Source organism: Dryobates pubescens, chromosome 33 (assembly GCF_014839835.1).
Source record: "Dryobates pubescens isolate bDryPub1 chromosome 33, bDryPub1.pri, whole genome shotgun sequence".
NCBI classification, from domain to species: domain Eukaryota; kingdom Metazoa; phylum Chordata; class Aves; order Piciformes; family Picidae; genus Dryobates; species Dryobates pubescens.
In genome coordinates, this window is record NC_071644.1 from 7517254 (window position 1) to 7540876 (window position 23623).

The 23623-nt window shown below is 55.2% G+C and overlaps 2 protein-coding genes across 2 annotated transcripts; both read right to left on the minus strand.

Moving 5' to 3' along the window:
• Nucleotides 1-748: 748 nt before the first annotated feature.
• AURKAIP1 (aurora kinase A interacting protein 1) lies at nucleotides 749-3485 on the minus strand. Its single transcript, XM_009906793.2, has 3 exons — nucleotides 3318-3485; nucleotides 2131-2579; nucleotides 749-932 (listed from the first exon to the last, which is right to left on the minus strand). The coding sequence occupies exons 1-3, from the start codon at nucleotides 3367-3369 to the stop codon at nucleotides 825-827; spliced, it is 609 nt and encodes a 202-aa protein (XP_009905095.1). The 5' UTR covers nucleotides 3370-3485; the 3' UTR covers nucleotides 749-824.
• Nucleotides 3486-5477: 1992 nt separating this feature from the next.
• Nucleotides 5478-17580, minus strand: LOC104305947 (C-factor). Its single transcript, XM_054175812.1, has 6 exons — nucleotides 17320-17580; nucleotides 8656-8707; nucleotides 8166-8353; nucleotides 7404-7559; nucleotides 6431-6541; nucleotides 5478-6235 (listed from the first exon to the last, which is right to left on the minus strand). The coding sequence occupies exons 1-6, from the start codon at nucleotides 17458-17460 to the stop codon at nucleotides 6122-6124; spliced, it is 762 nt and encodes a 253-aa protein (XP_054031787.1). The 5' UTR covers nucleotides 17461-17580; the 3' UTR covers nucleotides 5478-6121.
• Nucleotides 17581-23623: the final 6043 nt, after the last annotated feature.

Here is a 23623-nt window from a genome sequence, read left to right on the forward strand (position 1 = left end):
GTGAACTGCCTCAGCCAGGCAAACCCAAAAGCAGGACCCAAAGCAGAACCAAGTCCTCTGGCAGGGTTTGTCTTAAAGATGTCTTTGGGGCTCTCCTCAGTCATGTAAAAGCAGCTGATGGCCAATGGCCAATCTCTCTTGCTGGGAAGAACTTTCTCCTCACCTCCAGCCTAAACCTCCCCTGGCACAGCTTGAGACTGTGTCCTCTTGTTCTGGTGCTGGGTGCCTGGGAGAAGAGACCAACCCCCACCTGGCTACAGCCTCCCTTCAGGGAGTTGCAGAGAGCAATGAGGTCTCCCCTGAGCCTCCTCTTCTGCAGGCTAAGCAACCCCAGCTCCCTCAACCTCTCCTCCCAGGGCTGTGCTCCAGACCCTTCCCCAGCTTTGTTGCCCTTCTCTGGACACCTCCAAGTCTCTCAATGTCCTTCTTGCCCTGAGGGGCCCAGAACTGGCCACAGGACTCCAGGTGTGGCCTAACCAGTGCAATAAGCTCAGTCTGCACTGAAAGAGCAGCTGCAGGAATCCAGCTGCAGTCTGAGACCCCTCTGCTCAGAGACACAGCTGGGGACAGCAGCACAGGAGTGACCACAGGAGTGGCAAGTCACTGCACAAGAGCTCACACCACTCTTTTGGGGTGGGGTGGGGGGGGAGGAGGGAAACCATCCTGCTGTCAGGCTGGTCCTCCCATAACCACTCACCGTGCCTTCACAAGCTGCCTCCTACTCATCTCCTGGCCCTCAGAGAAAGGCTAAGTGGCAGGCAGGTACTTAAATAGTGTGTTTTAATTACAACTCATTACAAGGGGTTGGTTGTTGGTTGTTTGCTTTATCTCTTGGAACTCTTGAGGAAGATCTTGGGTGTCTGCCATCCTGAGGGGGGGCCTTTCAAGCCAGCTCTTCTCCAGATGCGCTCCAAGTCCTTCTCAAATTTGATCTGGAGCAGAGAAAGAGAAACAAAAGCAGTGACACAGCTCAGGAGCAACACTCAAGTACTCAGCCACTGCTTAAGGGGACATCTGCTGAAGAGCTTTCCATCAGGCAGCTCGCTCTAACTGTCAGAGGAGTTTGTCTCACCGCAGAGCTCAACCGCGCTTCGGCTTCCCCAGGGAGCTTTGCAGGGCAGACACTGACCTAGCCAGACACACCCCCCCGCTCTGCCTCTTGCCACCTGCTTGCTCACCCCCAGGAACCAGAGCTCAGGAAGCTCCTCTGGGCAGCAAGCTCTTTGCATGCCCCCAGGCAGCACCTCAGCCCCGGCAGCCCACGCTGGACCCCGCGCGTCGTTTCCCGAGCCCTGCGTGAGGAAAACTGAGCAAAGGAAGAGGATCTCCTCCTCATCTCCCAAGAGTTCAACACTGCTGCCTCAGAAATCTGAGGAAATGGCATCAAAGTGAACCCAACCCTGCATGCAGGCAAGGTGAAAGGCTCACCTGGCCCCAGGCACAGGAGCAGGCACACTGTGCCAGGGGGCTCCCCCTGCTCACCTGGCCCCAGGCAGAGGAGCAGGCACACTGTGCCAGGGGGTTCCCCCTGCTCACCTGGCCCCAGGCACAGGAGCAGGCACACTGTGCCAGGGGGTTCCCCCTGCTCACCTGGCCCCAGGCAGAGGAGCAGGCACACTGTGCCAGGGGGTTCCCCCTGCTCACCTGGCCCCAGGCAGAGGAGCAGGCACACTGTGCCAGGGGGTTCCCCCTGCTCACCTGGCCCCAGGCACAGGAGCAGGCACACTGTGCCAGGGGGTTCCCCCTGCTCACCTGGCCCCAGGCAGAGGAGCAGGCACACTGTGCCAGGGGGTTCCCCCTGCTCACCTGGCCCCAGGCACAGGAGCAGGCACACTGTGCCAGGGGGTTCCCCCTGCTCACCTGGCCCCAGGCAGAGGAGCAGGCACACTGTGCCAGGGGGTTCCCCCTGCTCACCTGGCCCCAGGCAGAGGAGCAGGCACACTGTGCCAGGGGGTTCCCCCTGCTCACCTGGCCCCAGGCAGAGGAGCAGGCACACTGTGCCAGGGGGCTCCCCCTGCTCACCTGGCCCCAGGCACAGGAGCAGGCACACTGTGCCAGGGGGTTCCCCCTGCTCACCTGGCCCCAGGCAGAGGAGCAGGCACACTGTGCCAGGGGGTTCCCCCTGCTCACCTGGCGTTTCTTCTTGCGCCCTTCCTTTATCCTCCTCCGCACGAACTTCCTCCTCTTCAGCAGCTTCTTGTACTTGTGCCGATTCATCTTCCTCCTGCGGATCTCCAGGACGTTCTTGCACTGCACCTGGCTGCCAACTGCTCCTTCTCCTTCCCCCACCTCATCTCCCTCAGCAGGTGGGGGGCAGCTGTAGCCCTGGAGAGGTTCCTCACCCACTTGCTCCGGAGCATCGAGGACTTCTCCCTTCGGAAGGAAGTACCTGACCGTCAGCCAGCTTTCCAAGGGGCTGATGGAGAGCTTCCTGGGCACCAGCATCTCTTCCAGGTCAGGGTCCAGAGCGTGCCACTGCTGAGGCTGGGCTCCATTCGTGTTGGGGGGCTGAGTGCTGTAGTGTGCAGTCACAGAGCGGTGGCAAGGAAAGGACGAGACGGAGCGGGGCAGGAGGCGGCCTTCGGGAGGAAGAGAATCGCACTGGAGAGGGAGAACTGGCAAACAGCACCCTCAGAACAGCTCTGCTCAGCTCTCACACCACCAGGCAGCTGTGGCCAGAATGATCCAAGCCAGGAAACTGCTTACAAGGATTCCACTGAGAGAGTCAGGGAATGGGTTGGGTTGGAAGGGACCTTAAAGATCATCCAGTCACAACCCTCCTGCCTTACGCTACTAAAGGTTGCTCAAAGCCTCATCCAGCCTGGCCTTGGACACCTCCAGGGAGGGCACATCCACAGCCTCCCTGGGCAGCCTGTTCCAGTGTCCCCCCACCCTCACTGGAAAGAGCTTCTTCTTAATCTCCAGCCTAAATCTGCCCTCCTCAAGCTTCAATCCATTCCCCCTCATCCTATCACCACAAGCATGGAAGTCTTTCTTAACTTGACTTCAGCAATGCTGCTGTTACCCCATCAGCTAACAGCACACCATGCAACACTTGACTGTGTAACCTGTGCACTGGTTAGGAACTCTGACTGCAGTCAGCCTCTCTGCTGCTAAGGAAATCTCCTCCTAAGCTCAAAAGAGGTCAAACCAGAGCTACACAACAGTGAACTAGAGACACAACAACATTCAATAACCACCACATCAACAACTGCCTCACCATTCCTGTGCTGCTTGCTGGCAGGGAAATTACTGGTGGACTGAGAGCCCCAGGAAAGGAAACAGAGAGAACCCCAGGACACACAGCAGCTGTTTACCTGTGAACCGTGAAGCCCTCAGCAAGTGGGAAGTCACTCGTGTTATTAACATGCTGTTTCACTTTGCTCACTGCCAGAGCCAGCAAGGACTGTTAAAATAAGAACATTTATTCAGCGAAGCAAAGGTGTTGTTTAGAAGAACCTCTCTCTTTAGCCCAGAGGATCAGCTCCTTGTTTCACCAGCAGGCTGCTGCGGGGGGGGGGGGGCTGGCCCCCAAGCCCTGGCGCAGCCGATTCCCAGCAGCTATTAATAAAGCTTCAGCTGCCCTAGGTTCGAAAATAAGGGCAAGCTCACGGGCACAGCTCTGCCCAGCTCGGCGCCAAGCCCTTGCTCCAGGGCAAAGAAGGCTCCGGCCGCGCTCAGCCTGTGGGGAAGAGCCGCGCGGCCTAGCCAAGGGTTTAACGCGACGCGGGACAGGCCGGGCCGCAGCCCTGCGCGGGGCAGCTGGGCAGCCTCTCTCTCTCCGCAGCCCGGGCAGCCACCTCCGCCACCGCCCCGCTCGCAAGGCACAGAGCTACCAAACTCCCCTCACAGCCCCTCCAGCCCGCGGCCGCCATCACTCACCATCCCCCCGCCCCCGGCTTCCGCCGACGTCACGTGGTGACGTCATAGCGACGTCGGGACGGCGGCGTGCAGCGCTCTGCAGTGGCGCCCTCCAGTGGCGTCCTCCCGCCGGTGCAGGCAGGAGCCGGCGTGGCGCTGGGGCGCTCGCACCCTGCAGCCGGGCACCGGTTTGCTTCTTTCGGCAGCTGTCCGCTGCTGCCCCGGGTCAGGGAGATCAGCCGGGTCCGGCTTTCCCCTGCCCTGCGGGGCTGAGCCAGGGGAGGGTTCCCTTCACCTGCCCTTTGGCAGCCTGCGACGGGAGGAGGATGAGGAAGGTGCTGGAGCGTGGCAGTGCCACAGACTGGTCCAACCCTGGCAGGGCTTGGCTGGGCTGCCCTCCTCGGCCCGGTAGCACAACAGGGTGAGGCGGGAGCAGGGCTCCTGGGTGGTTACTTCATGCAGCGACCTCGTGTTGTGTTGCAGCATCCAGGGGAGGAAAGCTTGCAAGGCTTTTGTGGGCAGGCAGCTCCATTCCCTTAGCTGTCTCCTCTCCTGCTCACTGCCATCCGAACCACGGAGCAGGAGCTGTTCCCTCTGGCACTCCACACAGCAGGCTGCAGAAGGCTTTTTAAGGCAACATCTAAGGGGTGGGTGTCAGGAAGATGGGGACAGACTCTTCTCAGCGGTGCCCAGCGACAGGCCAAGGGGTAACAGGCACAAACATGAACATAGAAAGTTCCATCTAAATGTGAGGAGGAACTTCTGCTTTGAGGATGGCAGAGCACTGGAGCAGGCTGTTCAGAGAGGTGGTGGAGTCTCCATCTCTGGAGACTTTCATTGCCTACCTGGATGTGTTCTCGTGTTACCTGCTTTAGGAGGTCCTGCTCTGGCAGGGGGGCTTGGGCTTGGTGATCCTCAGAGGTCCCTCCCAGCCCCTACCCTTCTGAATCCATGAAGCCTTTTCAGATTCATGCTAAATAAACTGTTTCAAACTGTTTGCCCCTTGCCCATCAGGTTTGCACTGACCCTGCAGCCACAGGGAGGTGGAGAGTCTGGTTCCCAGCTGAGAGGAGAGCACAGCACTCTCTTCCCCTGCTTACTCACAGGGAGCACAGCCCTATAAATAGGTCTGAGAGCAGCAGCCTGGTGCCACAAGCAGTCGTGAGAGTGAGATTTCACATCCCTGCCGCCGTGGGGGTCACGGAAGGCAGCTAGACACCTCTCCCTTCCACACCCTCAGCCCTATCCAAGGGCAGGTCTGACAGTGGCTGCTGTCCAGGAACAGCCACACCTGTCTCTCCCACTTACCTGGCTGTTGTTTGTCTTCTCTTGGTGCAGGAACTCGCCATCCTGGCACGGCATGAAAGTGCCTGATCAGCTGGCAGGAGAGAGCGGGGCTGAAGCCAGTCCCAGACTTCAAAGAACCTTTTGCTTTTATCCCTACCTCAGCCAGAACACACAGATCTTTCCACCAGCTGCTTGTAGGATTTCAGACCAGAGCAAGGGTCTGCCTCAGCTTCAGGTGCACCCCACTGGGTTCAACCCATCTAGCCTGGAGGAGGGAGCACTGCTTGGCTTCTTCCTCAGCACATTTCTCTGGTCAGGGGAGAGAAGCTTGGAGAGGAATTAACTGAGGCAGGTCAGCAAACAGCATCTTTGTTGGAACCAGACTTTATTGAAGACACTTGTTTATGTACAAAACAACATTCCCACCCCCATATCAGGATGTTAGTCACCCACTGGGAACACAGCAAGTGCCTGGTGTGTGCTGACAGCCTGGGGACAGGCAGAGTTTGCTGAGGAATTGACAGAAGTACCAAATTCATGGAGTTCAGAGCTGGGCAGGTTCAAGCCATGCTTCAGTTAGGACTGAAGGACACTGTCCAGAGACTTGTCTCCAGCAGACTGAAGACCCTGGGGTCTGACAGCTTACATTTGCCTTACTCTGAGGTCAGGTCATTTAGTTCTGCAAAGAGCAAGAGGTTTGCTTTGGTTTTGGAAGTGGAGAGGAACCAGCCCCCGGGTTGAAATCTATCTTAGGTGGCTCCAGGAGATACCCATCACTAAGAGCACAGTAGTGTTTGCAGGAAGCATTAGAGCAGAGCAGTAGCAATACCAAGTGACAGAGGCAGCCACCTCACCTCCCAGGGGCAGCCAGAGAGGGGCTGCCTCCCAGACTGGCTGTTTCAGCTAGTGAGTAAGGGAACCCTAGAGACACAGACATCAGTGGCACAAGTTACACAGTGACTGCTTTGCTGCTCTACCACGGGAGAGTTTCCCCTTGCCAGTCCAGGAAGGAACCATTTTCTTTCTCACCAAGACGGTCCAGAACAGAGAGGATACCTGGGATGGCCTCCTGTACCTGCATGGGAGCCTAGAGGAAAATCAGGATTAGATCATTACTGGGAATATCCTTCCAGAAGAGGATCAAAAGCGTTCAAGGAGTCAGCAGAGCCAAGGGGGCTGTACCTCTGCAGCACAGGGGAGTGTGGACTGCACAGTGGGGTCTTGCTCAGGGGCTGGGACAACAAGGGAGACACAGTTCCACCTGTTCAGAGCTGTCACTTACCATGTTCCCCCCCATATCTGTCTGAAGCCAGCCTGGATGCAAAGAAATGCAGAGAATCCCATCTGATTTCAAGTCTGCAGCAAGACACCTGGTGATCATGTTCAGGGCAGTCTGGGAGAGTGGAAACCACCTATTAGTGTGTGCTGCTCTCACAAACCTGCAGCAGGGCCAGGAGCCAAGCTGAGGGGCATCTCCCCTCCACCACACTGCCTCCTGGCAGAGCAAGGGGCAGGGATGGGGTCACAATAACTGAGCCAGACTCAGTGAGGGCTTGGCTCTCAGAGGGGTCTGTTCAGCTTTGTGAGAGTTCTGTCACCACAAGTTTACTACCCAAAGATGAAACTAAGTGGTGGTGGGAGACAAGGCAGCATTTGGAGGTCCTAAGGAGCTGTGGGGAAAATAATATTGACAGAAGGACTCTGTTTTTCTGCAGTAATCACTACACAAACACTCAGGTTTTTCCCTCCTGAGCAGGGAAAACAAGCAGCTGAACAGCTCCTGAGTAGGTGGTGTAGGAGGAGCTGGATGTCTAATCCTGACTTCCTCCAAAGCCAGGCTCTGGATGTGACAAAGCCCAGAAGTCCAGCTCTCCCCAGCCAGCACTGCCATGGGCAGGCCAGCACACTGAGCTGGGCTTCATGCCTGCTGCCCTGCTTGGGCTGGAGCGGAGCACAGTGATCAGGGCACACACTCGGTGGCATCAATTCTTCCCTGAATGCCAAGCCCCCCCTGAAATGGAGCTGTAGCAGGGCAGTGGTGGAGCATGTGTGAGCCTGTTCTCAAGGAGCTGGTGTGCCTGCTCCTGATGTGTGCCTTCCACAGGTCCCATTTCCACCCACGTGAAGAACTGTTCCTGTGTCAGCCTGTCCAAGGGGCTGCTGCACACACCTCATCGCTCTCTTCAGCTCAGGGTGGTCTTTAAGTCACAAGCCTGCCCTCACCCAGTGAGCACAGCCCAGGGAAGCCTACACACCTTTGCTATCCTGTAGGGATAGACCTTGAGGAACATCTCATTTGCCTGGACCAGCTGCATGGAGGCAGCGAGGGAGGACATGTTGATAATAGCAGCTCGGTGGCAGCCCATTCCTGTGCTCAGCTGGGCTGCCTTCCTCAGGAGGGGGAGAAATGCCTGTGAAAACAAGAGTTCAATTGGGTCAGCTTGCTCTTGGCCTGTCCAAGACAAGCCAGGGTCTCGAGTTCTGCTCTGAGAAGAGCTGCAGCACAACAGCACAGAGTGCTGATGGCTCCCCAGGCAAGCTGACCGTAGGAAACCTGCTGTAAGCAGCAGTGACCTTCAGTCTCTTCTGCCCACCTCCCAGCCCAGCCTGCCCACTGCAGTGACCTGATTATCAGAAAGGTTTAAAGAGCAAGACAAAGGCTCTCTTGCTGCTGCCTCCAAGGATGCAGTTTGGTGTCAGACCTGTGCAGTTCCAGGAAGAAGTTCTTCCATGTGAGGGTGGTGAAAGCCTGGCACAGGTTGCCCAAGGAGGTCATGGAAGCCTCATCCCTGGAGGTTTTCAAGGCCAGGCTGGAGGTGGCTGTGAGCAACCTGCTCTGGTGTGAGGTGTCCCTGCCCATGGCAGGGGGCTTGGAACTGGCTGGGCTTTGAGGTCCCTTCCAGCCCTGACAATTCTCTGATTCTAAGGTGACAAATGCTTGGGGTTACACATCCAGCTCATGGGTGGAAAAGCCTCTTGCAGGACCACAGATCAAGCACATTCCTCCCAGGGCTTACCTTGGTGACCATCAGCTGGGCAACTGTGTTGGTTTCATAGATGGTGAGCATGGTCTCTGCCGTCACCTCCTCCAAGGAAGCCAGCACGTTGATGCCAGCATTGTTAATCAGGCAGTTCAGACCTTTGTCTCCCAAAATTTCTTCTACTTCCTTGACCACTTTCTTGATGCTGTTCTCACAGACCACATCTGCACAGGGGAGCCAAGAGAAGAGCCCTGGTGACCAGTGAGCTGGGTGGCTCAGAAGCCACCTGCCACTGTACAACACATGCCAAGGCAAAGCTAAAGGCAGCAGCAGTCTGAGTGGGGACCTTTAGGCAGCACACAGAGATGGCAAAGCCCTGAAGACTTCACCCAGATGATGTTTCCCCAGTGCTGGCTGCAGATGAGGGTGGTCTTCTTTTTCAGCTGCTGGAGGTGATGGACAGCTACTGCCCACACAGATCAGTTGCTGAAGAAGCACTCCTGTGACTTAAACAGAATTTACTCACCCAGTTGGAGGAGTTTGATGTTGCTGTATTGCTTGCTCAGCTGCTGGAGTTCCTAGGAGGGAGAAATTGCTTGGGTTAGCTTTCTTTTATGTCTGTCTCCGTGGCTGTTGCATCAAACACTTTGAGGTCTGCACCTCCAGAGCTGGAGCTGCCATTTCTTTCCCCAACTGGGCTGAAGGCAGAGATACCAAGCTCGGTTTCCAAGCTGCTGAGCTGCCTTCCTGAGAGCAAGATCAGCTGCTCCAAGAAACTGGACTCTTCCCCTGCTTAGCCAAGAGACCAGCACTCAGTTGTTCCCCAGTCTGTGCAAGCCAGGGGCTGTTTGTGGTGTAACCAAAGACCTGGGGCTGCTGCTGCCAGCTCCCCAGCAGACCTGGTGCTCAGCCTGCATTCCAAGCCAGTAATTCCCAGTTTCTGTAACACAATCCTAATTCCCCTGAAGCTCAGCTAGTGCCAGGCATCAGACCAGGGCAGCAGGAAGGCTTAAGAAAAGCCACTTGGAATTCCTGCTGGCAGAAAGAAGTATTCCAGCAATTTTCCCATGGAAATCCTGCTTCCCAGCACTCTGCTTAGCTTCTTGTAACTGAAGGTGAAGCAGACATGAAATCTCTCACATCTGTCCAGGAGAGCAAGCCTCTCCCTGCTAGACAGCTGGAATTCAGTCATCTGTCCACCACCCCTCAGCAGAGGAGTGACTGGGGAGGGAAGAGTGCTGTGGCTGCTGCACAGAGTCTGTCCAAAGCCCAGCTGGGATGTTTGGGCTCCTGTGCCATGCAGGGAAGTGGGGAGCGTGGCCAAAGGAAGCAGATGGATTACATACACCCAGCTCAGCTATGCTTAGGAGCCTTGGGCAGCCCTGGCCAAGCATTCCAGCTCCAGCAGATCCATTTCTTTAGGAGCCCTTTGGGAATAGGGGTTGGGAGGGCAAGTTTTGAAAGAGCTCTTCTCTGCCACTTGGAGACAACACTCAGGGACTCCATGTCCTCTGTCAAGCCATAATGCATCACATCTTTTACCTCACCTCATGCTCTGCAGGACTCTCTCTCCAGCCTTGTTTAGGAAATCTGTTCTCCTGCTGAGGCCAATCTACAACTGCAGTCAAGGCTGTTAAGGGGAGTGGGAAGGCAGAAGCAAAACACCAAAGGCATTCCTTCCCTTGGCCAGGGCTTAATGGGCTGGTTTGGAGCAGCCTAACAGCCCAGAACACACAATCTTGTTTATTGACAGCCAGGCATGAAATAGCTCTGCCGTGTCAAGGCCTGCAATAATTAAGTGGCTTTGGACAGTCCCCTGGAGTTCAGTTTGACAGACTCCCTTAGGTGGTAATGAATTCCAGAAGGGCTCTTGGCTGCTCCAGGATTGTTTATTTATTTAGTCAGATTGCTTCTAGCCTCAGACAGAACCAAGCCATTAGCTTCTGCGAAGGGGCCAGGGAGGCTTGTGCGCAGCAACAGCAGCCGAGAGGCTTCTGAAGTGAGCCAGCAGTATGTTCAATTAAGAACCTCCAAACCCTGTAGCATTAAGCAGTCTCCAGGACACAAACAGCCTGGGATGAGAAGGGCTGCATGCAAAGCAGCTTTGGAAGCCGGTGGGGTTTCCCTGTGGTTAATTACTCCGTTAACCAGCGGCTCCCGCTGCGGGGCTTTGACTTTCTCAGAAGCAGCTTCCAGGCACGAAGCTGACTTAGCTTTGGTCCTCCACAGCCTTACTCCACCTGATAGAAACAGAAGCTGAAACATCCACTTAGGAAACCCCAAAATGGCAGAAAACAAACTTTATCCTCCCCCCACCCACTGCTGTGACTGGAAGGAGCATGTGAAGAGGAGGGGGAGAAGTTCATGGCAGCACAAGCAGATACAGCCATGGGTGCTGCTTGGAATCAGAGAATTGGGAGGGTTGGAAGGGAGCTCAAGGCTCAGCCAGTTCCAAGCCCCCTGCCATGGGCAGGGACACCTCACACCACAGCAGGTTGCTCACAGCCACCTCCAAGGTGGCTTCCACCTGTGCCAGGCTCTCACCACCCTCATGGGGAAGAGCTTCTGCCTAACATCCAATCTCAATCTCCCCACTTCTAGGGTTTTTTTCCCCCATTCACCTTAGTCCTGCTGCCCCTCTTCTCCCACCCCAAACAGTTTGGATCAAGAGCTCAAAAGCTGCCTGTGCCCAGAGAACTCTGCAAGTGCCTCTGCAATGCAAGCAGGCACTGGCTATTGACTCCTGACTGCAGGGATGAGCTTTCCTCAGCCTCACTGTGGTCATCTCTCAAATGCCTTGTTCTGTCCCCCACCCCCTCCATTAAAAACAAACTAAGCAACCCAAAACCTTCCCTGGCCCAAACCAAGAAAATCAAAAGGCAACAAAGCTGTCTGCAAGGGTTGGGGTTTGGGGTGTTTTGCAGCTCCCCTTTTTTATATACCACTGTGCTGGTCCTGGGGCCCTGCTCCCAGGATAGAGAGGAAGAAAAGAGCTCAGGGCACAGCCTGACAGAGCCAGCAGCAGCCCAGAATGGCAATGCAGAGGTAAGGGAGCTCCCTGGCACTGCTGTTTGGAAAGCAGCTTGTGTTTGAATGTCAGTTTACACAGCTTCACTTACAGGCAGCGAGTACAGCCACCGGGTCCCGGGCTGAGGCGTTCTCAGTTAGTGTGCCGAGAGGCAAATGCAAAACAAACAAGACAAACAAAAACAACCCCCCCCCCCAAAACCAAACCCACCCCCCCCAAAACAACCAAACAACCCCCACGGCACAGCTCCCTCATACTGTGCTTAGCAAAGTGCTCTGCACCTGAGCAGCTGCCCCTGAGAAGCAGCTCAGGGCGTTCCAGGAGCAATTGAAGGTGTGATTAGCATCTGTTGTTTCCTGCTGGCTGGTTTTAATTGCTGCTAACAAAGAGCCAACCTCCTCCAATTTAAGCCGGATCCTCTGGCACCCGAGGCTCCAGACACAGACTCAGCAGAGCACTGGGTATGGTTTCCAGCAGGAATGTTGTCTCTCTGTCGTGGAGGAAGATTTACTTTGCCTCCTTCCTGAGAGCATTCTTCACTTGGGTTCCAGCTCTTGGAAAGGGCCTGGCCACGCTTGGGCCAGTTGGAAGCAATCAAGCCAGGCTAAGACAGCCTGTGGGCCACTTGGTCAGGGCAAAGAGCATCCTTTGGGTATCCTTTCACATCCTCCTCTCTGCACTCAAAGCCAAAGATGGATCATATCTGCCTCACAGTATCACAGTGTACTGCCAACTTACTCTCTGATTGTGTAACAGATCACACCGGGCTGCTGAGGCTGCCCCAAATCCACCTCCCTCCCCGACTCCAGGGGAGCCAGGGCTTCCTACAGGAGTGCAAAACACCCCAGAAAGAAAACCTCAGCACTGCAACAAGCCCACATTAGAAAGGCTGCAAGAGTGCCCCTCTGCCTGATCTGTCTCTGCTAGAGCTCTGCTCCAGAGGATGCTCAGCTGCTCTTCCCCAGCGCAGAGCACATGGCTAAAATATGTGGCAAAGAGAAAACAACAACAAAACCCCCTGACAGAGACAGTGTGCAGAAGCACTTCAGTGAGAGCTCTGTGTCTGACAAGGGAACAGACAGGGCTCTGTTAGTAACACTATCTCCTACTTCAGAGGAAGGAAAGCAGCACATTAAGCCCTGGAAGCTTTCCAGAGCCCAGCAGAGGAGTCTTGAGCAGTGAGGAACTGAACACTTTCTTGTTCACCTGGGAACACACTTGGGCTTGCAGGGAGAGCAGGAGGAACAAGAGATGCTCCTGTCCCGAGGTCCCACAGCCAGCTCTCAGCACAGCCCAGCAGGAAGCACTGCCACCAGATGTACACCGTGGCTTTGGGGGATCCCTGCAGCTACTTTGCTTCCCCAGACAGCCATCCCTTCCTTCCCTGCCTCAGTGAGTCAGAGAGAGGGCTGGGAGGGGATAAAAATCATAGAATGGTCAGGATTGGAAGGGACCTCAAGGCTCAGCCAGTCCCAACCCCCTGCCATGGGCAGGGACACCTCACACCACAGCAGGTTGCTCACAGCCACCTCCAGCCTGGCTGCAAACACCTCCAGGCAGGAGGCTTCCACCACCTCCCTGGGCAGCCTGTGCCAGGCTCTCACCACCCTCCTGGGGAACAACTTCTTCCTCACACCCAATCTGCATCTCCCCACTTCTACTTTTGCTCCATCCCCCCCAGTCCTATCCCTCCCTGACACTCTCAAAAGTCCCTCCACAGGTTACACCATCATGAGCTACACCTTAGACTTCAGAGATGCTTTTCCCTTTGTGGGGAAGCTGGATGGGGGTAGAAGGAGGAAGAAAGAGAAGTCAGAGGTGGGGGGAGAACTGCAGATTGGTTCACAGGCTGCCTACCAATAGCTGTGCAGTGGTTTTGTGCACCTGGGAGTGCAAAGTCGAGGCGTCAGGATTATTTTGCAAGAGATTTGCAGCTGCTTTCCCCTTCTCCCGTGCTGGAGCAGCCCAGGCAAAGGCAGATCAGAATCTCAGTGTGGCTGAAGGAGCCTCGCTCGGTGCTTTTCAAGGAGGGGCAGCGGTTATCTAGATTCGCCCGCGGGCCTGCTGCATCTTATCGTGTGTGATCTGAAGCCCATTTGTTAGGCAAATGTTCTGTGAAGGCCACCTAGGAGCTATTCAGCACAAGAACTCGAGTTATCACAACCCCTGCCAGCACAGGCTCACATGCAAAAGCCTGCAGCTGTTCAGCATTATCCCAGGGTGAGCTTACAGAGACGTGCTGCTCGGTAGGAAGCAGAGGAAGCAGACTCTTCCCCAGCATCTCTTTCCAAACTCAGGTCCCTAGAGGCTCCTCTGTCCACTCTTTGGAGGGCTCCAGAGCATGCAGGGCTCTGGGTAACAGCAGACACTGCCCAGAGACTCTCTAGAGAGCTCTGAGCTACTGGGCAGTCGCTGCTGGCTGTTGTCCCCAAGAGGGGTGCTGGATTTGCCAGTAGCTGCTGAAGGAAGGTTGTAGCCAGGTGGGGGTTGGTCTCTTCTCCCAGGCACCCAGCACCAGAACAAGAGGACACAGTCTCAAGCTGTGCCAGGGGAGGTTTAGGCTGGATGTTAGGAAGAAATTCTTCCTAGAAGGAGAGATTGGCCATTGGGATGTGCTGCCCAGGGAGGTGGTGGAGTCCCCATCCCTGGAGGTGTTTAAGAAGAGCCTGGATGGGGAGCTTGGTGCCATGGTTTAGTTGATTAGATGGTGCTGGGTGAGAGGTTGGACTTGATGATCTCAAAGGTCTCTTCCAACCTGGTTAATTCTATTCTATTCTATTCTATTCTATTCTATTCTATTCTATTCTATTCTATCCTATCCTATCCTATCCTATCCTATCCTATGGGGATTTCATCCCTCTGCCTCTAAAACTGGAAGGAGTTTGTTTCAAGGCTTTTCCTTCAAGCTCTTCCCATTCTTTCATTTCCCCCCCCTCCTCTCCCTGCATTCTGCAACAGGAAAAAAACCTGCTGCTCTATCAAACCAGCAGAACTCAAGAGAGCTGTCCAAAGCTGCTGCTGCAGCTGCTCTCCAGGTTCCCCCTCTGCTCCAGGAGAGCAGCACACTCCTATTGAGCAGGATTTGTGTTCATAACATCACTTGAGACAAAGCAAAGCTGGGAAGAAACAGAATGGGGTCACTTGAGTCACTGTCAAGAGGAAAATGCAGCACTGACAGCTCAGGTGTGCAGAGGAGGAACCAGTCACTCAACTTCACAGCCCAGGCTGCATGGTCAGCCAACAGGTCTTAGCTGGGCAAAGCTCGTTCCATGTGCACCGAGCCATGACTGAGGTGCAGGAACCTGACCTTTGGGGCTTCAAGGTTTGGGGGAGAGGAGAGGGAGGAGGAGAGAGGGGAGAGGGGAGGAGGGGAGGAGGGGAGGAGGGGAGAGGGGAGGAGGGGAGAGGGGAGAATCAGTCAAGGCAAAGCTTTCTCTCTGGAAAAGAAAGCAAACTGACCCTTTGCCTTTCCTTAGCCCAGTGCCCACTGCCAAACTGTGGATCCAGGCTTTGGGATAGTTGTAGAGGGTGCTGACTCCCACTGCTTCTGGGCTCAGGCGCGTCTGTGCTTGTCCTCTGCCAGCTAGAAGGACTAAGAGCATGGTGGAAACACACCTCAGAAGGTCAGAAGGGTTTTGTGCCAGCCTCATGCACTGCAGATGGGACAGACACCACGAAGTGAGGCTGCTACAATACCTTTAGCAAAGATCTCCCTTCCTTGTGGAGTTTCCAAACCCATCTGTTAGAAAAATGCTTTCAGCTGGCCGCAGAGGTTTCTATTGATGTACTGCCAAGGCACAGCACATGGCCTGGAGGTCCTCACAAAGAACAAAAACCCACCCTGATCCACCAAGGACAAACCTTGTTCCCCTCAGAAGTGAAAAAAAGAAAGAGGAAAGCTTAGGATGTGCCCCATGTGGCCTGCAGAATCACCACTTGGGGTTACTGGAATGTGGCTCTTGGCCAGCTTCCTGCCTACACGAGCCACAACTGCCAGCAGCCTTTCCAGGTTGCTCCTGCTGCAAGCAAGGAGGGACCCAGACTCTTCCCAGGCACACTGTGTTCTTTGAAGGCTGTGTCACCACCTTCTGCAGGTTTAGCAGCCTTTTCTTTTGGGTTTGGTGGGGTTTGGTTTTTTCCTCCCTTTCCTCTTTCTCAAGGTTTTTAGGTCCTGGCAATGCAAAACCCCTCCCAAGCTGTGTTAAGATCAGTCTGGGTCGTGTTTCCTAGGAAGCTCTTCCTATTGAGGGAATCATTTCACTTCTCCATGTAACTGATCCAGGGCCATTATAAAGAGAAATCATTGCTGAGCACGGGGGCCAGAGGGTGAAACAGAGAACCTCCCTCAGCAGCAGCTAAAGCAGCTTCAGAACAAACAAGTGAGCAGGGAGATCTCTATCTAAGCACAGGTCAGATGTCACTGCTGGTTTCCTGTAGCTGCTGCACCTCACAGTTGTGCAATCTCTGATAGGAAATACATCTGGGACATGGGCCAGGTCTTGTAAGAGGAGCTCACAGCCAGCAGGATGGTGCTGAATACCTGCTCAGGAGCTCAGGTAGTGGCTTTGAAAGGCGCTCTGTGCTCCAGATTGCTGTCTCGCTGTGCTGTCTCTCAGCAGCTCCATTCAGGAATATCCTAAAGGTGCCTTTGTGCCCCAGAGATGGTTTAGGACAACAAGAAACAGCATGAAGACCTTTTCCTTCTGTCTCAGAAGTACCTGCAGAGCAGCACAGCGGTGCTGCAGAAGGGAGTGCAGGTGTGTGACCAGCCCTGAGCTATCAGCCTTGAAGGAGCAGCCTCAGCACCATCCTTCAGCTAAGCAGTAAAGGAAGCTGCTCTGGTTTGTTTATTGCTAGCATGGTGTGATGACAGCTTGCACTGTGAAGAGTGAAATCCACCACGAGGGAGCAGACATTAAGCTCTGTTTACCTCTGCACATGCCTGGGAATCCGCCTTGTGCCGTGCTTGGAACTGGGGAGATGCAGAAGCCAGGGGGCTGGGGATCAATTCTCCTACCAAGAGGCTTAGGAGAGGCACAGAGATGGGAGCTCAGCTTCTTCTCTCAGACTCCCTGGAGCTCTGAAACTTTCCTAGGAGAGGAGGAGGTGATACCTGCCTGCATGGCTGCGCTGCCCTGGCAGCATTCGACCTTGCCGAGGAGGGGCAGGATCAGACTCGGGATGCCACAGAGGACACTGGTGGCCACCGAGTCAGCAGAGTGACAATCCTCATTATCAGTTTACCTCCCCAGGGCTCTGTGAGTGCCTTTAATTTGCCTGACAGTCATTTATTAACAGTCTAGGGACAGGGAAGGGGTCCAAACACATTCCTGCTATGCTGTAGCACCAGGAATGCTGACTGAAAGGGGAAAGGGCTGCAAGTGAATTCACCAGCAACACAGAACTGAAACGATTCTGTTTGCGGCAGAGAACTCTGGGCCCTACCCAGCCAAGAAGGGCACTAAGAGAAGGGTTTAATTCATCATTCATTTGGGCTGTCTCACTTGTTGCAGGAACAGGCACACCACGACACACACACACCCCATGTAGGAGAAACGAGGAAAACTCTAAGGGGTTCCGCGGGGAAGGCTGCTGGGGGATGAACTGACCCTGAAGGGCCCCAGGTGTGTGCAGAGCTGGGGAAGGTCGAGATAAAGTCATCTCCGGCGGCAAATCCAGCGAGAAACAGCGGCTGGAGAAGCGGCCGGTGGGTGGCTCCGGGATGCTGCAGCCCTGCCAGCTCGCCTCTCCTCCTCCTCCTCCTCTCGGGTACCCAAGGAGCAGTATCCCGCGCTCGTTCCACCTCGGAGACTTTCACAGCACCGTCTCCATCCGATCCGGTCACCTGCCGCGGTGCGGGAGCTCAGCCCCAAGCTCCCGACCCCAGGCTGGGCACTCGCTGCCGGGACCCCAGCGCTCGGGGGCGGGGATGCTCGACCTGTTCTGCGCTTCCAAAAGTGCCTTCTCCTTCCCCACACCCCGGGCCAGCACCACTGGGACAATCTCTGGGCTGCATCTCCGGGCAGGGAGAGTCCCGCAGCCCAGCCCAGCCCAGCCCAGCCGGCACAGGGGCTGCGGGTCCCGGCGCACCGGGAACGGAGGAGGAGCGGCGGTGCCGCGGACTGGCAGCATCCCCCTGCCGGGGACCCCCGCCCCACTTACCTGTGCTTTCTCGGGGTATCGGCAGGTCGCAAAGACGAAATCCGGGGAGGGGCTGGAGGCTGCGAGCCCCCGCACCAGCCCCAGCCCAATGCCCCGGCTGGAGCCGGTGATGAGCACGGAGCGGCAGCGCGGCTGAGCCATGCTGGCACGGCTCGGCTCGGCTCGGCTCAGCAAGGCTTAGCTCAGCTCTGCCCGGTTTAGCTCGGCTGGGCTCCTCTCACTCCTGTCCCGGCCCTTCCCACCCGGTTCTTAACCTGCTCTGCGCGGAGCCGGCACCGCCGCCCCGATCCCGCCCCCCGGTCCGGCTCAGCTCGGCACGGCTCAGCCCAGCTCGGCTCAGCGCCTCCCCCACAGACAAAGCACCTCCCGGCCACCCACAGCCCCTCTCCTCCCAGGGCCGCAGCCGCGGGGCTCGGTCGCCGCCTTCCCGGAGGGTCCCGGGGCTGGGCGCGGAGAGCGGTCCGGGATTCAGGGTCTGAAGCGGGGGGTGCTTGGCCGAGCTTTGGTCTGCAGCCCGCAGCCCCCGGCAAGAGCAGAGTGTGCTCAGCAAATGACCCTTTGCGGATGAGAAAGCCTCTTCACCTCCCGACAACCAGGCTCGGGGGGGCTCCCCCTCAGCCAGCAGACCATGGGCTGGAAGGCTTGGGGTTAAAGTGCCCAAGGCTCACAACTGTTGTACCTGAGACAACCTTCACTCTGTCTGTGTGGAAATTAGCTGCAAGGTTGTGGTCGCTCCGTGCTTAAGAGGACCTGTAAGAAAGATGGGGACAGACCTCACAGCTGAGAGGACAAGGGGTGATGGCTTGAAACTAAAGGAGGGGAAGTTCAGACTGGGTACAAAGAGGAAATATTTTACCCTGAAGGTGGTGAGACCCTGGCCCAGGCTGCCCAGAGAGGTGGGAGATGCTCTTTCCCTGGAACCATCCCAGGTCTGGTTGTTCTGGGCTCTGAGCAACCTGCTCTGGTTGCAGCTGTCCCTGCTGACTGCGGTGGGCTTGGGCTTTGAGGGGTCTCTGCTTCATGCCCCTGTTAGAGAACTTCTTTGTTCTTTAGGTTGGATATCAGGAGACATTCCTTTGCTGCAAGAGTGGTCAGGCACTGGAACAGGCTGCCCAGGGAGTGGTGGAGGCACCAGCCCTGGAGGTGTTCAAGAAACCTGTGGCCATGGCACTTGGGGAGGTGGTTTAGTGGCCACGGGGCTCCGAGGCTGACAGTTGGACTCTGATCTTGCAGGGCTGCTCCAACCAAACCCCTTCTATGACTCTGCTCCCTTGCCCTGGGGCTGTTTTCTTTGTTTCTAGACAGCAGCAGCTCCAAATCCTGGACAGGATGTACACCTCTGAAATTGTCTGTCCCTGCTGGGGGGCTCAAAAGGTTTGAGATCCTCCTGGCACGCTCCCAGGGTGAAGATGTCCTCAAGTCACCTTCCCAGGCTGGAGGGCACAAGATCCTTGCAGTCATTTCTCCTCTCTCAGGCTCTCAGACACAGAAGGTGTGGGCTGCAAGCAAAGCTGAGCAGCAGCACAGCTTCTTCACCAGTGTTTTTGTTCTCTCTGTGGAGAAAGTCATGGCTCTGACCCTGCCACAGAGCAGTCCCCACCCTGCTCTTTTCCCTCTCTAGGTACAGAGACCTGGGCTGCCACTAAGCCAAAGCCTTGAGGAGGTTCTGAACCAGGTCCAAGGTTGAGCGGATGCAGAGTGTTTGCCCATTGCAAAAGCTCCAAGGAGGAGGAATGTGGTGGTTCTGGGGATGCTTCACTGCCTTTTTATGGCATCAAACACACAGCACTTGGCAAACAAAGCCTGAGGGCAACTCCCCTCATAAATTGTCCCTTTCCCTGAGAGGGTTGGAAATACATAAGAGAAGAGGCAAGCATGGCTGGTCCTGCTTCACTGCCGGGGATCAGAGCCGTGGGGCAGGGGACAACACCCACTTGTTGCACTCTGCCTGATGGATGACTGACACCAAAAGGGGAACCCAGCACTGCCATGGCCACTAAACCACATCCTGAAGCGCTGTGTCCGTGCATCTTTGATCACCTCCCAGGGATGGGGACTCCACCACCTCCCTGGGCAGCCTGGTCCAACCCCTCTCCACTCTTGCAGCAAAGAACATCCAACATCCAACCTAAACCTTCCCTGGTGCAACTTGTGGCCATTTCCTCTTCTCCTATCACTTACTCTGTGGGAGGAGACCAACAGCTGCCTGGCTGCAATCTCCTTTCAGGGAGCTGTAGAGTGCAGGGAGGGCTCCCCTCAGCCTCCTCTTCTCCAGACCAAGCGACCCTTCAGCCACTCCTCACCTGTTCCCCAGCCCCTCTGCCAGCTTGGAGGGGCCTGGAAATGGAAATTCTCTTTACAGCAAAGGGAGGGAACTCCCCAGCTTTGGTTCAGGTTCTCAGGCAGCATGAACCTTCTCTTAGTGCCTCCATACCGTGTCCTCTGCGGGCTCCGTGGTGGTGTTTCCACAGAGAAAAGTGCTCTGTAGACTGAAGGGAACTCACCTGCCCTGAAGGGATCACCTAGGAGTGATAACGCCACAATAGGAGCTTTGGGAGAGGCCTCCAAACTCTCAATCCCCTCAAGATTGAGTGGCTTTGGAAATGGCACTGCCTGGGGGGCTGATTACGCTGAGAGGGGCGGGGGACAGTCACTCACTGAAGCTTAGCCCTGCAGCTACCAGGCCAGTTTCACACAGCGGGGGTTGGAACAGACTCAGCTGCCGCTGCTCACACTATCGATGGCCAATTGATCAGGGGTTGCAGAGCAGCAAAGCCATCATGGAAACGCCTGGTGGCTGCCCTGCCACGTGTGAAGACGCCTGCCTGGAGCCAGCACCCTATTTAAAGCAGATCCACAGGAGCTAGATTCCACTGCCCCCTACACCTGGTGGGAAAAGCTCCTGTTCCTGCCAAGACTGGATGTGGCACCCAACATCCCACCCGAGATCAAATCTCCTTCAGGCTGGCTGATGGCAGGGGGTGGAGCAGGTAAGCAGCAGCTGCCAGGGCTGTCTATGAAGCACGGCAGCCAGCACAGTTCCTAGCACTCAGCACAGTAAGTGCTGAGGAACCCTTTGCTTGTGAATTCCTCCTGGTTACCAAGGCACATCCCACAGCTCTTGAATCTTGGGAGATGCCTCATCCCTGGAAGCATTCCAGGCCAGGTTGGATGGGGCTCAGAGCAACCTGATCTAGTTCAGGATGTCCCTGCTGACTGCAGGGGGTTGAACTAGACGACCTTTAAAGGTCCCTTCCCACCCAAACCAACCCACTCGGTGACATCCTGAGCCAAGGGTGACATTTGCCTGTCCTCATGGCTGTGTGCCACCAGGCACAGCTCTGTGGGACCAAGGTGTATCTCCCACCCCCATATTTCCACAGCTCCATCTCACACCTCCTCTAGCTGCTCTCAGCATCTTCTCCCAAACCCACCTCCTTGCCAAGCCCTTCTGTGGAGTTATCTGTGTTGGGCTTTCTGCTGGCAGGGACAGATTGTTCTCTTCTGGAACAGGAGGTCTTTTTGTCCTGTGAGCTCACCACTTTGGTGTCAAAATCCACACCTTCTGCCTCCTTAAAAACTCTTCAGAGGAGAAGCCAAGTGCCTTAGAAAGTAGCTAACTGCTTCTTCAGCACAGTAGTTGGCTGGTGATGCCAAGGGACGTCCCGTTCATGGAGGAGGTTGTATTAGCCTTGGCCTTACCTCTGCCCTTCTCCAGGCTACTTGTGCTGGATGAAGGCCATGTGTGGAGCTACCAGAACTGAGACTTCACTAAGGTGATTCCCCTTCCAGAGGCGGCCAGGACTATGAAACCTGCCTCCCCCATATGCTGCTTACCTCAGGAACAGGGCAAGAGGCAATTCCAGGAGCATCCAGAGCAGATGAAGGAGCCAAACAGGAGAACACCACTCACCTCTGACCTGGGAGATACTCAATGCAGATCTGAGGCTGAGCTGCTCCAAGTAATAGCCAGGAGGTGAGATTCAAAATGAGAACTCTCCAGACAGTGTTGCTTCAGCTTGGTCACAAAGTGACTTCTTGAACCACATTGGGTGAGCTGCCTTAACTCCTAACTCAAATCATTTGACTAAGTGGTTTCACCTCGTGGTGGGTTGAAATTTCCCCCCCACCCCCAGCATTACCACCCAGCTTTGTGCTGGTGCAGGAACTGCTAACTGCCATCCCCCACCACTGCTCTGCTGCAGCCCCAGGGAGATTCCCTTCTAGCTGCTGCCCATCTCAGTTGTCTTTCCCTCCCTCAAGGAGCAATCAGAACTATGATAACTAACTACAGCTCAACCACTGCTAGAGGGGGACCAGGAAAGAACTACTCTCCCCCTGCACAAAACACAGGGGTGCCCACTGCAGCTCCCCAGTAATGCTGATGTAGAACATCCCTGCTATGAAAAGCAGTTAGGTTATGGACAGAGGGAGCTGCAAGAGCTCCAAAGCCTCAAAGATTGGTAAAGTTGACCAATCTGTCCTCTGCTAGTGACACAGAGTGATCCCAGCTCAGGAAAGTGGCAGGCTAGAGGCTGGCCAAATGCAGGCTGACTGCCAATCAGCTGCCTTGCCTCATTAAAAACAAACGGAATGCCCATGGGATGTGAAAGTGTTACAAGAGTCACTGTCACACTGAGCCACCCACAAACCCCCTCCTGCATCCCTTCCCCTGCAGTGGGCAGGTGGTTAACCAGCAGGCAGTGCTCCCAGGAAGATCTAATCACAAGAGCTTGAAAAGCTCAAAGAGCAGCACACACCACCCCAGCCTGCTCCGCCAGGATGGGCCCAGCTTCTCAAGGCCTTGCCCAGAGAGGTGGTTGAATCCCCATCCCTGGAAGGGTTTCAGAGATGTGGTGCTGAGGAACATGGCTTAGCCCCAGCCTTGGTGGTTAGAGCATGGTTGGAGTCCATGATGCCATGGTTTAGTAGTCATGAGGTGCTGGGTGGCAGGTTGGACTTGATGACCTTGGAGGCCTTTTTCAACCTTATTGATTCTATGACCTTAGGTCTTGCCAACCAAAATGATTCTGTGATGCTCTGATCTCTCTCTACCCCTCCTCTGAGGGTGGAACAACACAAGCTAGTCTTAACCCTACTCCAACTTACCCATGCCCCCCATTCAAGCACCCAATTTCTGCCCTTATGAGCAGGCAGGGAGGTGTGAGCTCAGAAGAAACTACTAGCAAGTAAACTGTCATAGAAAATCAAATACTTTAATGAAATCAGGGGAGCATCAAGAGTAACAGCTCAGCTATACCACTAGAACTGATACTACTGGGCTGTGGGGGGTGTGTGTGTGGGGGGAGGGGTGGGGGGGGGCTTGTTACTACTTTGAAATGCTCTGTTCTTCAAAACAAGCATGCAGGATTGACAGACTACCAATTCTTCAAGAGAGCCTCAAAGATCATCCTGAGTCGAGGGGAGGGGGGTGGGGGCAAGAAATCCAAACCACTGAAAAGGCAGAGATAGGAAAAGGTCTTCCCAGCTGGTGGCCTGCACACAGCATTGCACAGATCAAAAATAGACTCCTCTCAAAGCCACGCCAAGCCTTTCACATTGATCACAATCCTCTACACAAGTCTCTGACACAAGGGTCAAGTTTTGAAGTCATCTTTTTTTTTTTTGTGGTGGTTTTGGGTTGTTTGGGTTGGTTTTTTTTTTTGTGTGTGTCTTCTTTTTTGTCTTCCCTGTAGCTTTAACTTCCAGCTGTATTAAACAAAGGATTATTTACACTGTGGGCAAAGTGGAAAGGCTTTTAGTAAGGCCCTAACCCCATACTGTAACACTGCAAAATATATATATATATATGTACACAAATAGAACCTAATATAGGCAACAGAGCTAAAAAAAAAAACCACACCACCCAACAAAACAACCCCAAAAGTCACCTTGCATCTGTACAACATCATTGAGTCAGTATGAAAAAAAAGACAGCTTTGTTAGCACCAAGCCACTCCAATGCTGCTTAGGAGCTGCCCTGAGCCTCCCAGTTCCACAAGGAAGGACTCCTCGGCACCAGCAGCTGCGGCTGCTGAGCCACAACCCGAGCTCCTGCTCGCAGAACTGGAAGGCCCAAGCAACAGCCACTCCCCCCCACCCCCACCCCCCCACAACTGCACTATGGTATGGGAATTACTAAAGAACAGGCAGAGGAGCATCCAGAGAAGCCCTGCAGCGTTATCAGAACAGTCACAGAGACAAGGATCAGATCAAGTCCTTCACATCATCCTTTCCTTTGGAGTCAGGGCAGCACTCAGTGGGGGGCGCCGGGCCACCGCTCAAGCCAGGCCTGCTTAACCCC

Excerpts from the sequence above, each read along its gene's own strand:
- AURKAIP1 (XM_009906793.2), bottom strand. The coding sequence starts at position 3,369 with ATGTTAATAACACGAGTGACTTCCCACTTGCTGAGGGCTTCACGGTTC. Across the intron at positions 2,580-3,317 it reads GAGGGCTTCACGGTTCACAG|GCCGCCTCCTGCCCCGCTCC; the intron begins GTAAACAGCTGC and ends TTCCTCCCGAAG. Across the intron at positions 933-2,130 it reads GGCGCAAGAAGAAACGCCAG|ATCAAATTTGAGAAGGACTT; the intron begins GTGAGCAGGGGG and ends TCTCTGCTCCAG.
- LOC104305947 (XM_054175812.1), bottom strand. The coding sequence starts at position 17,460 with ATGGCTCAGCCGCGCTGCCGCTCCGTGCTCATCACCGGCTCCAGCCGG. Across the intron at positions 8,708-17,319 it reads GATACCCCGAGAAAGCACAG|GAACTCCAGCAGCTGAGCAA; the intron begins GTAAGTGGGGCG and ends TCTCCCTCCTAG. Across the intron at positions 8,354-8,655 it reads CATCAAACTCCTCCAACTGG|ATGTGGTCTGTGAGAACAGC; the intron begins GTGAGTAAATTC and ends TCCCCTGTGCAG.